This window comes from Staurois parvus, unplaced genomic scaffold (assembly GCF_062004578.1).
Source record: "Staurois parvus isolate SC_StPar_1 unplaced genomic scaffold, SC_StPar_1.0 ptg000446l, whole genome shotgun sequence".
In the NCBI taxonomy this organism is placed as follows: Eukaryota; Metazoa; Chordata; class Amphibia; order Anura; family Ranidae; genus Staurois; species Staurois parvus.
The window spans coordinates 1,203,039-1,220,083 of NW_028318242.1; the positions used below are offsets into that span (position 1 = coordinate 1,203,039).

Below are 17,045 nucleotides of genomic sequence, written 5' to 3' on the forward strand. Positions count from 1 at the left end.
TTTCCTAGAGGGCAAAAGCCATGGAAACGAGCCACCTAAGCTAACTATCATATAGTGGAAGAGAAAGCAGAATGTCCGTTCTTGGGACCTTCAGGGAGGGGAAAAAAGGGAATCAGTCTTTCTGAAAGAAGATGTTGCAGTGAGGTAAACCCTAACTGCTCTGACCACATTTGGGCAATAAAGTGAAATCACCTTGGCAAGCTTCGGGGAAAGACACAGAGAATGCATACACCAGTCTGAATGGGGACCAAGGAATCACCAAGACATCCACTATAAAAGGGTTTCTTAAATAGGAGTCCAGGAACTGGTGACTCAGAAGTCCATTGCCAATTTTCTTCTCCTAGTATGTAGATGGTCAAGGGAGATGGAATGTGTTTCTCTGCTTAGAAGAGAATCAGGTTTGCTTCCTACAGGGTTGCTGGACTTCTTATTCCCGCTTGATATAAAGCCCACAGCAATGGCATTATCTGACTCTCCTTTACTGGGTGACCATGTAGGGGAGGAGTCCAGTGTAGGAAAGTCAGTCCATTGGCTCTCAGCTCAAGAATATTAATAGGGAGCGTTAACTCTTGCGGGGACCAGGTGCCCTGGATGGTTAGGAAATTATAGAATCTACCCCATCCCAAAAGGCAGGCATCTGTTGTTACCATCTCAGAGGGAGAGGAGAGGAATGATTTCACAGATTCTAGGGCTGAGTTGAAAAACCACTGAGCCAGGAAGATGTTAGCCTGGCTAGACAGAAGTAATAGGCAACTCAGAGAAGGGATCTCTTTGTCCAACATCATGAGAATGCTGAGCTGTAAAGGTCTGGAATGGAACTGAGAAGAGGCTACCATGAGGCCCAGAACCCTCATGCAGAAGCAAGTCAAGAAATGCCTGGTTGATCTGAGAGTCTGATAGCTGGGCCACCTTTACCTGTGGAAGGAAAATTTTGGTCTGGGACATGTCTAGATTCAGTCATAAATAATCCAGACAATGGGAAAGCTGGAGTACAGACTTGAGGTTGATCAAAAGTTTGAAGGAGCTGGATTGTTCTTTGAATGTCAAATGGCTGAGCAGTAATTTAGTAGGAGGTTGTTTGAGTATCCCGTGACATGGATATCCTGAAGCTCAGCAGGGCCAGAAATAGAGTAAGCTGCGGTCTCCCACAGCAAAGTGTAGAAAGGGTTGGTGTGCAGGAAAGATGGGAATGTAAAGATAGGCATCTTGAATGTCCACTAATGTCCGAAATTTCCCTGATCTGAGAGAAGTGATGACTGGAAGGGAAGCCAGTGCTGGCGTACAGTGGGGCAAAGGAGGCAACAGTGACCAGGATGGGTTTTCTAACCAACGCAGTTATCTGCCCCTCAGAAGTAAACCAGCTGGATTTAGTTACTATCATTTAATGGGTGGGTACCATACTATCATATGTCTGTAGGCCTTTGCAGACATCTACCACTCAAGCCTGGCCAAGCCTTTCTAGGTGATGACACATGACTTTCCTCAAAAAAAAAAAAAAAAATTGCGAACAGCCCTTCCTCCTTCAATGCCAACAATATTAATTTATTCAAAATTTTATCTATCAGCATGATTGCTTTGAGGTCAGTTTTATTAGAAACATCCTTGTATAAAGGCACTTGTGGAAAATCAATTGCAGAGGCTTTTTAAAGCATGCCTCTATTTACATTTTCAGTTCTCACACACTGCACCACATTAGTAAACAATAAAGCACGCCATGCTTTTTTTTCTGACAGACATGTTCATTTTTAGAATTACCTGTTTTAGTAAACTTTCAAAATCGATACATATATTAAATAGATGAGAGAAATTAAAACTAAAATACCTATCTGTAATCCACTCAGGACGTACAACCTTCTCATCTTTCAGCTCCTTTATTTTGCTGTTCGGGAGATTTGTGGCAATAATGTGTGTTGTTTTAGATCGGGAATAATACACATGATATTGACCTCCATGCAGCATCATTAGATGGCGCAGCTGATCTGCAGTGGGATCTGAAAACAAGAAAAAGAAATGAAATTAGTTTTTATTTTCAACAATGGTCCTTTTTTTTCTTTTTTTTTTTCTTAAAGAGAAGTATGGCCAAAGCTCTTTTGGCCATACTTCTCTTTTGGGTCACAATAGTTCCCTTACTTTTGCACTCCTGTGATTCAGTATAAGCTGACAGGGGGCTAAAACCTGCTGTTGGCTGACATCATAGAGCCACTTGGCTCTGGAAAGAGCTCGACCATATTGTCGGGATCAGCCAAACTACCTGATTTAGAGGTAGTTGGGGCATCTGAGAGCTGAAGCCAGCTGCTCCCATCCGCTAGCCAGCCTGGCAATGCAGTGAGCATTGGAGCAGAGAGCGATAACGGACACCACTCATGAAATTGCTCAACTGATGCTGCAAGCATGGAGGTGAGTATGTAGGTTTGTCTGTTTTTTTAAATCTACCCCAATCTTCTCCTTTTAGGGTTGACTTTTCAATGTCAGACAGAACAGAGGCCTTACCAACAGTGAGGTTAGCCTCTGAACTGGGGACCTGCTGACTCCTTTTCTGATTTTCTTGCTGCAAAACGACTGGACAGACCCCTTGCATACTCCAACAAAATACCAATCCTGGCCTTTGTGAAACAACACTTCAGTCTTTGGTGACATCACTAATTTCTTTTGCAAAATGTGCATGGGACATATAAACTGCACTGTAAATGGATCCTTCATTCAGGCCCTGCAACTGAATGGTTTCAAAATCTGGAACACAATAATGGAAATTGCAGCCTATTTTCTGTAGAAATCTCATTGTACCATATTTTGTTTACAACATTAAATGAAATCAATTAATGTTAAAAAAAAAAGAAAAAAAAAAACACACAGTGGCAGTTCTAAGCTTGATTAGCAATTGGTTTTTCACATACACGCTAAATATTCGGTAACCAAACAGTATACAACATCTTTATCTCCAACATCCCTCTGCTGGGTCAGTCTAACTCTAAAACATCGCCCGCCTACTCAGAAGCACTATTTGCTTCACTCCTAGATAAAAAAGGGACTCTCCAATTCTTAAGTATAAAATTTCATCCCATGTAGGCCCAGAATTTTCCAGACTGACATGACAACTGATTTTTATACTTCAATGGCCAGATGTTCCATAAATAGTATTATTATCCACCATCCCTGGAATAGCTACTAAGATCAAAAGGGCCTTCTATTTTTGCTCTTGTTACCCTTTCATTCTTTTCTCTATCTTTTCTGACTTACTCTTCTCATTCTTTAACCACTTTAGGTGATAGAAACAATGGGTGACTTACCCATTTAGAAGGGCCAAAGGACACCTCTGCATTGATACATTAACCTTTAAATTGGAACTACACTGTACCTGAGCACTACAAACATTTAATACATTTATAATATTGAAAACAAATTAAACCATCCACCCATGTTGCCATGCTTTATTTTGTTGAGAAATCACTCAGAAAAACTCTCCCTAACATTTCTGTTTGTGGCCATTTTGATTAAGGGCAGATGATTCATGCAGCATTTACTTTCTGGAATCCATCTACTCTTAGCTCAGGCATAAGGGTGTGCCTAGCTGAAAAAAAAAAAAAACCTCCTCCCTTCCTGAAGACACCTGGGATGTATGACATCATTTGCCTAGGCCTGCATACCAGGAAGTAAGAAATGTAAAAAAAAAATTAAAATTTAAACAAGTAAATATGATATACTTTCCTATCTACTAATGCTAGCAGCATACGGATTAAAGATAGTCAATGTTGATTGAACGAGTGAAACTCTGCTTTACGTTGTTTTAAAATTTCTAAGAAAAGTTGTTCATGACATAAATGTTTGATAATACTGGCCTATTGTCTCCTTGATTCTTTGGTACTAATTCCTGACTCTTCTTTTTCTGTATGTGTATTTATATCTAAATAATTAATACATCTTTACTAAAATAAAAATATTAGCAGCATCTCCACATTACACAATGCACATACGATAAAGGGGATGAGGTGTCAAATTGTGGAGAGTTTCCTTAACAAAAAGATGTTAAAATGAACCTATAACCTTCTCTCCTCTGTCCCAGAATGCAAACATATTTGCATTTGTACAGCAAACCTTCAGTGAAATCACCAGGCTCCCCACTGGCAGACACAAAAAATAGAATTTACCCAAAGATCAAAATGAAGCCCAAACACATATCTTCAGGGATTGATCCTTGTCATTATATCTGTGCCATGTCCTCTCCTGGAACAGATTTATTGACAACATTCTCATTATATGGGATGATACAAAGGAGTTGTTAATTGAATTTATGCAGAATTTGAATGATAATGCATTCAACCTAGTGTTTACCATGAACTGTGATCAAGCAAAAATTAATTTTTTGAATATCACTATTCAGATTAATGAGGACAGAACATTCGACAGCTCACTTTTATTGCAAGCCTACACTGGGAAACACAAACCTGTGTGTGGGAAGAGTGCACCCTGCTCCCCTTTCTAGGTTGATTCCGTATGGACAATACTTACACATACAGTGAAATTATCCCAATGTGCAGGATTTTAAGAAGGAAGCAGATACTCTTAGACAAAGACTTAGATTGAGATTGTACAGTGGTAAAAGGCATTTAACAGCAGTGGAGCATAAATTGCTTTACAATAATAAGAAAAAGAAATAGAATGAAACTACCAAACTAAATCTTCAAAAACAGTAGACAACATGAAGAGATTATAGATATTACTGGTAAATATGGTTATCTTTTGCAGGGGGACCTGCAGATATCTAAATTCCTTAAAGGATAGGTTCACCTTTCATAAGATGTTACACCCATTTTCAGGGCGTAACATGTAACATGTTATGACAGCACCCGCTCCCTGCCGATCTTCCTCTTTAACAGCTAGTGGGGGATCTTCTCTAACCCAAATGTCAAACTCTACCTGTCAAAGTTAAAAAAAAAACAACATGGCGGAGCAGAGCTCCGCCCGCGATTTTCCTTTGTTAATGAGAAACTACAAGTCCTGACAACCTTAGCGGGTGTCGGCTTGTAGTTCTCAATGAACTACCACAGCGCTGTGGAACGACGTGGTAGTTTAGTGAATCTGCCTGGTAGTATATCTGCTTGCTCTTACATACTGTACGGGAAAGCAGGTATACTGACAGATCTGTAGGAGGCCTGCATAGAACCAACGATCTATGATCAGTGATGCAATGCTTTACAGGCTCCTGCAGCATAAAAAAATAATAAATGCACATTTTTTTTACCTGCCAAAAAAAGTGCATTTATTATTTTTTACCAAAAGGTGAACTTATCCTTTAAAACACATCCAGAAATTGTATACAAAAAAAATACATCCATACGAGATTCAGTAGTACAAAGTCATTTTTATGAACATAGTGACCCAAGATCCATGCCGATATTATAACACATATACATGTGGTGGGTGTCTACTGCCAATATATATCTCTAAAGGCAAGACCCATACACTTCCAAATGAACATTGACATACTGGGACACATTTTACAACTGTAAGACACATGGAATTGTATATATTCTGAAATGTGTCCATGGTATGCGGGAAAGACAAAATGAGAATTAAGGAAAAGGATCTTAGATCAATACATTTGCAGTACAATCTGGTGAGCTATTATCACTGATTGGTAGACATGATATTTTGTACCACAATAATAATACCAGATGCATTAACTTCCTTGCATTAGATCGGATACATAAAGACCCATGTGGAGGGGGCTGGGATCATAAAATTCTACAAACTTGAAATGGATTCACAAGCTATGGGCTACTTTTGCTCCTGGCCTGAACGAAGTAGTCACCTAATCACTTTTTATTAATCCTGTATATGTCGGCCTCTAACTTGCTATGTTATTTATTCAGTTATTTTTATAGAATATGTATCTCACTTTATAAGAAACAGCTACTGGATTCATTAGAACTATATATTGTACAATTTGTTATGTCAGTAACTGTTGTATATATAAATTTCTTTGTTGGCATCTTTGGTGTTTACTTGGCCCTTTAATCTTATATTCAGCATTGCACCAACCTGGAGGCCCCCCTTCCTAGTGCTGGTTTTGGTTATCTGGGGATGGCTGGCCTCGAGTTGCACCTTGGTGCATGATAGGCACACATAGGAGTGGGTGAGATCTAAGTTGGGGGAGTGATTGGCCTGTGGCCTAGTTAATATGGCATTAATATAGTAGGAAAACTTTGGCTGATACTAGTCGATAAACATATTTCCATCCGGAACATGGACAATTTTCTGCATTGTGAATTTAATATGTTAATGATTTTTTATAATGTTATCACATAGAAAGCATTGCTAACAGAGGTATTACCTCCCTCTGGCTCCTTCTTTCCTCCATTTTTGTGGATACCTGGATGTTGAGGACCCTAGTATATCCAGCCTTCCTATCTCACAGTTTTAAATGGTACTGTATAGAACATTGCTGTTCACACAAGGTATGTGTCAAATACTGTTTGATAGACTAGAAGTGATTCATATCTGTGTGTAAAATATCTATAGGATGACATTGTGAGTCATGTTGCAGATACTACCTCTATCTCCTGAGAAAGCAGGTTGAATGACCTGAGAAACATGTTGAAATCATCACCTATCAGCCAGGCGAGGTGAAAATCTATGCCCCACATGTTGTATCTGTAAAAGTTTTGAAAAGAGCATGTACAGGAGTTCTACGTAGTATGGTTTTTACATGTATGCAAACAACAGTGTATGATGTTTTAATATTGTGACAAATTACATTTGGATTTTATGAAGATCTGGTTATACTAAGCATGGTGCACTTTAAAGTCCCATTGGTTTGACCTCTTTGAGGTGTCTTTGACCATACAATGTACACAAGGTGACAGACGGGTATTACGTTCATAATATATAATTAATAGTATTGGATGCAAGTATATCTATGTCTACTCTTTTGTTTTTGGATTTGTGTTTCCTTTACCCTGAGATAAATATTTTTTGTTGAAAGTTTTTGGTTGTGCTTATCATCTAATATTATACATTAGATACACCTCATCAAGCACAAATTGCTGTGAAATTAGCCAAAAACCTAATTGTGTTTTCCGTTTTAGTTTGGATTGATCAGTTTAATCACACCATAAATTTATTATGCACATCAGTCTATGAAAGAATATAGACTGAAAGATGACAATGCTGAAAGATGACAAGGAAGCCTATGTCTACAGAGAACTGACTAAAATACAAATGATGTGCACCTACCATTATAACTATAGTTATAACTACAGACTCAGTGCCCTGAATCCTATGCTCACATGCACCCAATGAAGATTATTAGTGTTGGGGCTTATAGTCTCAGCACAGTGGCTTCCAATATTCTCACAATCTGGCAAATATTCCTGAACTGCGACCCTTATATTGTGTGTAAACATATAAAAATAAGTAACATACCTGTATAGCCATTGACATAAATGGATACACCGTTAAAGATATTAGATGACGTTCCTTCATTCTGTTGCTGCACTGGGGCATCCAGATGGAACTGCTGATCTAATTTCTGAACCTTTGCCGACATATATCCACCCTTGAAAATTAGGGAGATTATATACATGTCATTTTTCTGGCATAATGGGAACTAGCCACATCTTTGCCTTTAATTCCAGCTCCAGATAAAACTTTATTTTAACACATTATTCACATTATGCATTGTGTTAACATGCCTGCATTAATGCAACATGTTACCATACAGTAAGAAAGTCAGCATTAAGACACCCTATTCATTTTAAATGAGGTGTCAGAGCACCTTTTCGGCCAGTGCTATCTTAGCCCCTTCCCGCTCCCATTTAGAGCTTTCCGATCATGTGACAGCCAATCACAGCAGTCACATGACACGAATGCCCACCTCCGTGTCATGTGACCACTGTGATTGGCTGTCACAGCGGTCACATGATTGGAAAGTTCCAGATGGCAAGTATGCATCAGGAACTTACAAATCCCCGCCCGCTACCATGCTGGGAGCGTGCTCTTGACATAATCAATTGTGTATACAGGGCCAAATATATGTGTCTGCGTGGTATTAAGGCCCACCCACCGAGAGGCCACATATAGGCATACGGCCGGCACAAAGTGGTTAATAGCATCATGGGCCTCTAGGCAAAGTAATGCACTGGGGCCCGTACCAGGGAGATGGCGACCTGTGGAGTGTGTAGCATGCTGCAGCAAAAAGTGGGTGTGACTAAATTAAACTGCTATTATGCTACATATTGGGTGTGGCTTTTTAGTCTTAATAGAAATTTTAGCTTAATTTTTTACAATTTAAAAAAAAACTTTTTTTACAACTTTTCACATTTTTTTTTCCACAACGCTGTTGAGTTTTTGGTGCGATATCAAGGGTATAACCAGACCCCTGAAGTCCCACTTTTGAGACAGAGAAAGGAACTGAGAAAACACATTCACCCATTACTTTCTGCAGCCTCAGCTGCACTGCAGATGAATGAACAGGAGACAAAGGCTCCTGTCTGTTCATAAACTGAAGCATAGTAAACACAGTTTATGATACGTCAGTTATGAATGAAAACAGTGAGTACTGATCATTCACTCTATTTATTTAGAAAAGGAAGGGGCCAGTAAATTACATATTTACTGGTCCCTTTCGCTTCTCTCCATCCTGAACCCCCTGTGTGCGCTCAGCCGCTGGTGAGATAGGCGGGAAGAAGGAATCACGGGGGACCCAGAAAGAGGAGGGGAATCTGATAGTGGCCAGGAAGGGGTGATCAGTGTGGCTGGTGGGGGAATTTGCTGGAATGGATCTTTTATGGCTCTCCCTGCAGCAGCTGAAAGCTGGAATCTCCTCCCCTCTCCTGCTGCAGGGAGCCAGCCAGAAAAGATTGCTTCCTGTAATTTCCCCCACCCGCCACACTGATCAGCAGCTCTGTTCATATGCAATTCCCCCTGCTGGGGGAGGGGGACTGCAATAGTTCCCCATGCACCAGGAGTGCCTGTGCAATAAGTCATCCTTGTTTTCAGCTGCTGTAAAATTGAGTTGGGGTACCAGTCATAACGAAACACACTGCAATGTTCCGTGGTTTGTGCTTTATCATACATATTCTTTAAAGCAGCAGTACAGTTTGTTTTTTATAAATTTGATGACAGACAGGATATTTATGACAGAAGAGACCCTATCGGTCTCTTCTGTCATAAATGCTTCCTGTCTGTCAGTTGTCATGTACACTGAACTGCACATGCGCATCTCAGCAAGAATTTACGGCCCCATCTGTACCACTGCGATGTGATTCCCGTGTGCACCCTCAAGGAGGACTGGGCGAAGATGGAAATGGCCGGGACCCGCCAGACTGATCACAACACAGCACTAGAGGGCTCGATTTGACAGGTAGGTCTGCCATAATGTGCTAATAAGCTGTGCATAAGAGTACGGCATAACCCACCTGGGGCCCCCTAAAAAGAAGTAATGTTGGCAGAGTTTACTACCGCTCTACCCTACCAATATAAAATGGCCATTAAAGCCTGGTACACCGTAAGTCCAGGCTGAATGTAAAAAAACTGAGATCACTGTATTAACACAAGCAATGTTAGTACAGCGATCTCCCCTGCTGTGCTACTGTGTTGTGACAGGGGACTGTCCCTCTGCCCTCCTGCCAGAACACACTGATTAGCACTCGCAGCCATTAGCAGAGAGCGCTGATCGGATGCCAGCATGCCCATTCGACAGAAGCCGGTCTTTTAGCATAATGGATTTCTAGCCTGAATCAACAATCTAACTAATATCAAACAATCATCCAGCAGAAAGTTTCTGTTGAGATCAGCTGAAAGGGATGAGTTGGCTAGCAAACATTACTTGTGCTACATATCTTATAGTGGAACAACAGGGATTGGGGCAGATTTTCTAACCTGCTTGACTGAATGTACTTACAAACAGGTGGTCAATAATGTTAGGGGCCTCCTGTAGGCATGGGAACAGCAAATATGACAGTTATCTGATGCTGATTAGTATCCTTAATGTAGCTAAGGTGCAAGTTAAACAATGTTTTACTTTTTCAAGACCCAATGCTGCAGTTAAGACATACCCAGGCACCCCAGCCATCACTGTTGCTGGCATGATTCCTCCACCCTCCTCGACGCATTGTGCAGCTTCTGATGAAAAAAAATATACATACATATATTAGTCATTTTCAAAGTATTCTTAAAGTGTAACTAAAAGGAAAAACATTACATTTAGAGTGAAGAGGGATTATAACCCCTGTCAGTTTTTTTGTCTGTGCCCCCGTTATGGAGATTCACCTTCTCTATTTGTCCTATTTACCGTTATCACCGAAAGTGAAAGTAAATGAAAATCCCAAAATTTGGGTTTGACACCAGGACAGTAATAGAGGGATATTCTTCCAATAAGGACACAGTTGATACTGCGGGATTCCCGCAGTTTGGAGGGATTTCTTCACACTTCCTGTTTTGGCTATAGGACGGGAGTAAAGGGAAATCCCCCCTATGGGACATAAAAAAAACTGACAGCGGTTGTAACCCTTCCTTACTCTATCCAAAAATGTTGCCTTTAGTTACACTTTTATTTTAATTGCAACAAATTATTAGTTTCATTTTCTAACAGTGATATTTTTTAAAATGCTGTACCTTCTGCACACAGGAACAAGTATTCTACCAAACAATGAAGGCTATGGAATACAAGGTCAGAATAAATACCAACAAAGTCCCTGGTAGAAAGTGGATATGAAGCTAGTTATGAAGATAAATGTAACATGCCAGCTGTAAATAGATAGCATTTTTTCTCTCTTTCCTCAGCACTTCTTTGACTTTTTCATAAACAAGGTCCACTGAGGCTCCATTTACACTAGGGCGTTTTGATTCCACTCACAATTTGAAAACGCACTGTGAAAATGTGTGATCGCAAGACCCACTTTTTTTTTCGTGATCGTGGCGCGTTTGTTGCGTGGAAAAATTAGCAGCAATCGCGGCAAAAAACACGTGATCGAGCGTTTTCACATTTCACAGCGTGTTTTCAAATCAAGGGCAGAATTACAGTGATTCCACCCGCAATTTGAAATGCCCTAGTGTGAATGAAGCCTGAAAGATGCTAATTTACATAGACAGAGGAAAAGAGAATTAAAAACAAGTGAAGAGTTAAAACTAGAAGTGATTCTAAAGCTAAAACGTTTCTTTTTCTTAATTTATTGCCTGCATTAAGGTAAAAAGCTTTTACCACTTACTGTGCTTCTCTCCCCCCCCCCCCCCCAAAACTCTTACCCAAGCCCACTTTTGATCCAGCGCTCTGCCTGGCTGCATTTTTTCTCCCTTCACTCCCTGCTTTCACAGGAGGCACTGAGAGCAGCGGGAGCCATTGGCTCCTTCTATTCTCAGTCAAATTCTATGAGCAGAGAACAGGGGGTGGGGCCAAGCTCTGCTCTGTGTGTCTATGGATGCTAGGGAGTGTGCCCCCATAGCACACGGCTTTGAAAATCCAGGCAGTATTTCCACTGAATTTCTATTCATTCTTCTACCTTTTTCACTTATCTCCACCTATACAAAGCATGTCCCGGATGCAGGTGACATTTAAAGTTTGCATTCCCAGGAAAAGGATTTGCATTTCTGTCTATTCAGTCCAGTCCATTTACACAGCCCCCTGCATACCATTTACACTCTGGGTACAGTAGTGTCCCCTCTCCACTACCAGCTTTTTGACAGGACAGCAACGGCACAGCAGCAGACTGAAGATGTCATACTTTGCCCTCCTGTCAGCACATTTGAATGCAGCACACCTCACTGTCAAGAGGCTGATGCAAAATCTAAGCCCTGGTTCACATCTCCCTGCGGCTGCTATACTCGTGCACAGCAGCTCATTCTGTATCCACTGAAAACACAGAGAAAAGGTCCCTGCAGCTTTTCTGAAAACATGGCCACAGGGAAACCTCATAGTGAAGTGCGTGGAAACCAAGCTGCGGTTTTCAGTGCATTAGGGTGCCAATAGGATTAATGGTACGCATCTCCTGAGTGGCAGCGCATTTTTCTGTGTGGGTGGTTGTGGCTGCGAGCCGCAACCACCCACATATGGGCCATTCAGGCACTTATGCAAGTTGCTTTTGATGATCATTCATAAAGACATGGCAACAATAATTGGTGTTATTTTTATGTCTGCCTTTAGCTTGGTTTTAATCTGCGCACTAACATATTCTTGTTCATTATGTTAAAATATTTTGAAAATAACGGCCATCATCTTTCATAACGATTACTGTTAAAAAGTCCTTCTGATATTTAAAGATGTATTCATATGTATTAAGTAAACCTGCACAGTAAAGTTTGTATCAAAACAGATTGATAAATTACTTACAGTCTTATCTTGTAAAAGCTGCTGGCTCTCTCTAAAGCCTCGTACACACAATGAGGATATTGGATAAAAAATACCACTTTGGAAGCAATCGTACAATAATCTGTTTAGTACACAGCTTTCGAGAGCTGTTCATGATAGTTCATGAGAAATTATCTGAAGGAACAAACACTAAAATTTTTCTCGTACGATACCAGAATGAACGATTTTTTTCTAATCAGTACAGTATTCATTCAAAAAAAAAAAGACCAAAAGCGAAATACATTACAATACAATGTATTACATCCCATTACTTCCAAAGTTGTATTCCATCGTACGAGAATTTTGTAACTTTAGTAACCTCTTCATTTTCGATATGAGACTAACATGCAAAAAAAAAAAAAAAAAGGGATGATCATTTGTCCAATATTTTCACCATGTGTACGAGGCATTACTCAGCACTGTTTCAGCAATGGGGAGCACTAACAAAGGTTGAAACTAAAAGGACACATGACCGATCTACTGCATTCCAAAAAACATAAAAACGAAGTAAAAACAATTACTTGCATTTGGTATATACAGTTTTTTATCCATCTACATTGCTGGCAACATCTGATATCTATTACCGGCTGCCATTTAGTCCAGGGCAGGAGTGTGCTTGTAAGGGTGGCTCCAGGGAATCCCAGAATCCAGTGGATCCACTCTACAAACGGAACCTGAGGAGACTCAAAAGGCAGTTAATATGAGTGAGGGGCTGCAAAAAGAACATGTAGGGGCCAAAGTATACTGCTGAATACCACTTTTTAAAAGGAGGGTTTATTAACACTTTAAAGCAGAATTCCGGGAAAAAAGTATTTTGCCCATTCAGTGGGGCTGTGCCAGCACTGCACAGGTCAAATGCTTGTTTTGTTCTAGAGGAGAGGACACTGAAGATACTGAAGATATACTTGCCTGACCCACCGATCCTCCCCATACAAGACTGGTCCTTTCAGCTCCTGCCCCCCTGTGGTCCAGCAGTCTTGTAAATGGGCTGCTCAATGCATGCTCCATAGACAGGTACAGTCCACCACTGGACTGTGGGGGAGAACAGTTTTCTGTAGGATCGGAGGGTCAGGTGAGTATGAGATTTGTCCTCACCCCTAGAAAAAACAAGCAGCTGATCCATGCAATGGGGCACAGCCCCACTGCATGGTAAAGAAAAAACATTTTGACTGGAGTTCTAGCTTAACATAAGTTGATGGTGTCTATTGAGTTTGTCAAACATTTATTAAATAGGATTATGGTTAACTACAAACTGGTGAACCTGCTCCACAACTCAAAAATAAATTTGACAAAACATAGATATAATGTCCATTATATAACCGGTGGGGATGAGGAGGAGTGACTCCCCTTCTCTTGTCTTATTGGTTATCACCTTTTTCTTCTTTCTCTATCCTTTTTTCCCCTGCTCTCAGACTCTTACAGGGGTTAGGCAAAAAAATGGAAACATTACATGATTTTCAGGTGTGAAAGTGACAATATGTCTCATGTTGAAAGTAGAAACTTTATGTTGTCACTTCCATTTTTAATGTGGAGCAAGTCGTCACTTTCACACCTGCAAATCATGTAATGTTTCTATTTTTGTCTAAGACCTGTATGTAGGTTTATAATGGTTAGTCCTACCTATGTTTGCTTGTGCCTTCTTTGCGGTCTCATTGTGAGAACAGAAATCTCTCTCCATCCCCTTTTTTGGGATAGTCTACATATAAAAGCCAGCCATAGATACATTGAAAGAATTTCGATCCATATATGGGCAGGCTGGTTGTTACCAAAGTCGATCTATCAATCGACTTCAATACAACCAGCCTGGCTTTTTTTTGTTCAATCGATGCAGGCAGGTATAGCAATTACAGTAGTCTGGTGTCTGAAAAATCTCACACTATCAGAATACAATACTGCAGCAGGAGGGATTCCCCCCCACATCAACACTGAATGTGTTGATGGGGGTAATCGAGCGATTTTTCTTTTCTTCAATGTATGGCCTTCCAAAGGATTAAGTGGGGTTGATTTAGTAAAGATAGTGCACTTTGCCAGTGTAGTTGCAGTCATTTTCCCCAAAGCTTAGTAAATGCGGTGAAATTCCACTTTGTAAATACCCGATCAGATGTAATGAAAATGTAAAAAAAACTTGCACATGATTGGATGATGGAAATCAGAAGAACTTCACCTCATTCACTAAACTCTGGGGAAAAGTGTGGAACTACACAACCTATTTGCCTTTAGGCCCTGTTCACATTGGGAAATTTGAAAATGCTACCAGAACCACCATGTTTCTGCCCGCAATTCCAAATTGTGGCAAAACATGCAACGTGTGTTTGGGTGCCATTGTTCTTAATGGCACCCCAAATGTGGTGTAATTGTACAGTGACTGCCATGTGGCAATCACAGCAAAAGGCACGCTTAAAAATCGTGCTAAGCGTGTCATCCAAACAGGAGCAGGAGCCTCTTTTGGGCAACAAATGCACATAGGGCAGCCCACTGAAGTGAACGCATGTTAGCTGCTCTTTGAAAAAAGCAAGCGGGAACGCTTGTTACTGCAACACAATGGGATTGATTTATTAAAGGTAAATATACTGTGCACTGCATGTGCACTTCAAGTGCAGTTGCTTTATATCTGAGGGGAAGCTCTGAAATGAGGCAAAGCTCTGCTGATTTCTTTCATCCAATCATGTGCAAGCAAAAATGCTGTTTTGTTTTTTTCTTGCATTCGCCCCTCAGATCTACAGCAACTGTGCTTTCAGTGCACTTCCAAGTGTAATTGGAGTGCACAGCCTATATACCTTTAGTAAATCAACCCCATAGTCTCAACGGGGCCTAAGTAAATCAATCTTAGTGTAGGATGCACAAACTTGGTGCTAAGAGGCTTGTTGTTCCTGTAACTGTGGTCCCATAAGGGATCTGATATCACCAGGATAGTTCTGAATCTTTGACAATGACATAGAAATGACAGTGGCTAAATGGTTAGCACTTCTGCCTGGCAGTATTAGAGGCCTTGGTTTGAATCCCAACCATGGCACCACCTGCCTGGAGTTTGCATGTTCTCTCTGTGCCTGCGTGGGTTTCCTCTGGGTACTCCGGTTTCCTTCCACACTCCAAAGACATGCTGGTAGGTTAATTGGATCCTGTCTAAATTGGCCCTTGTATATGAATGTGAGTTAGGGACCTTAGATTGTACACCCCTTGAGGGTTAGGGACTGATGTGAATGTACAATATATTCATACAGCACTGCGTAAATTGACGGCGCTATAGAAGTACCTGAAATAAATAAATGACGAGTGGATGTAACTGACTTTTTTGTTCAAAAATCAATAACAACAGATTGCAAAACAAAACCACTATAAAAAGGGAGACACGCTGCAGCAGATGGAGGGTATTAACAAATAAATAATAAAGCATGACAAATGGATGTGGAGGCCTCTAATCTTCTCAAGGCAAAGGGCAGGAGCAATGCAGCTGCCAAGCAAAGCAGAGCACTACAAAGCCCCTGAGAGCAGGATCAGGGCTCCTAAGTGTGTGGTCTAGTGACATCCCCTGTGTGATGTGACACAATGGGAGGGGATAGTATACACACTCCATGTAAACCTTACAGAAAACACAAAGGAATCAGAAATGACACCTAAAACAAGCAGTATAAATTAAGGACTGACAGATATAGCAAGAAAAATAAAATAAATCAAGGTTTACTACTGTTTCCAATTGTAGAGCTTATAAAACACCAGGGACAAGAAAGAACAATGACATTTCATTTGTTTACATAGATTGTGTGGTCTAACAGTGCAGCAAGGGAGGTGGGAGAACATGGAAAGCCCCATAAGGATTTGAGCTGCAAGCTGTGGGCTATGAGGAGGCCTCCTGTACTGGAGTCCGTGCGGTGCATGCCGATGTCAGGCCTGGCTTAGCGCTCCGCACTTGTCATTGTTTTTAGCCCTGCAGCAGGCTGAGTGGGCGGGGCCAGGGGGAGGATAAGAGGGTGGGTGTAGCCCCCACCCCCCGCCTGTGGTGTCTCCTCAGCATCTATCAGTAACACTCCCTGAGAGAAGAGCGGGTCATCCCAGGCCACCTCCTGCAGTATAGCGCTAAGTAGACGTGCTCCTCCGCTCTGCTGCATGATGTACGCCTCTGCGTGCCGCACTCCCCTCACCTTCCACACCGTGTCCTGCCTCTACACAGCACGACTACGTCTCCGTGACACGTCGGTCAGTGTAGGGTTCAGTGCGCTCACCTTCCTCCCAATGTTTGACCAGCATTCCCGGGTGACGGCCCCCCCAGCTCCTGTGCAGCTGTCACGGTGTGCCGGTCGGTGTCATGAAGGAGAGAGCCGCCCGTTGTCCCTTCAATGCTGCAGTGTCCCCAGCGGCCGGTCCCGGGAGGTGTGTGTCCCCCTGCAGGCAGCGCTTCCTGTGTGTCACTGGAGCCGTCTCTCCCGCCTTCTGTCTGCACCTCCTACCGGGCCCTGCCTGTTCTCCCTCCCAGCGCTGCTCTTCAACCAGCTTTATTCCGACTCCATACAACGAACACAGACTATGTTACAGTCTGGGCTGTATCTAACCCAGTGCTGACAAGCTTTTGTAGACCAGTTACCGGGGCATGGAGGCACACTACACACAATGGTGTCTTGTAGGATCAGCTAGAGATGTAATACTGGGCTACAGGAGGCTGTAGACTACAGACCCGACGTGCACAACTAGGCAGTGGAACTACATT

At 41.6% G+C, this 17,045-nt stretch overlaps 1 protein-coding gene across 1 annotated transcript in view; it reads right to left on the bottom strand.

Moving 5' to 3' along the window:
- REV1 (REV1 DNA directed polymerase) overlaps positions 1-16,778 on the bottom strand; it is a 110,735-nt gene extending 93,957 nt beyond the window's left edge. Inside the window, exons 1-4 of the mRNA XM_089688110.1 lie at positions 16,564-16,778; positions 10,056-10,122; positions 7,423-7,555; positions 1,823-1,991 (exon numbers count right to left, since the gene is read on the bottom strand). Coding sequence (XP_089544236.1) covers positions 1,823-1,991; positions 7,423-7,555; positions 10,056-10,112 — 359 coding nt within the window. The 5' untranslated portion in view covers positions 10,113-10,122; positions 16,564-16,778. The remainder of the gene's footprint in view (positions 1-1,822; positions 1,992-7,422; positions 7,556-10,055; positions 10,123-16,563) is intronic.
- Between the last annotated feature and the right edge of the window lie 267 nt (positions 16,779-17,045).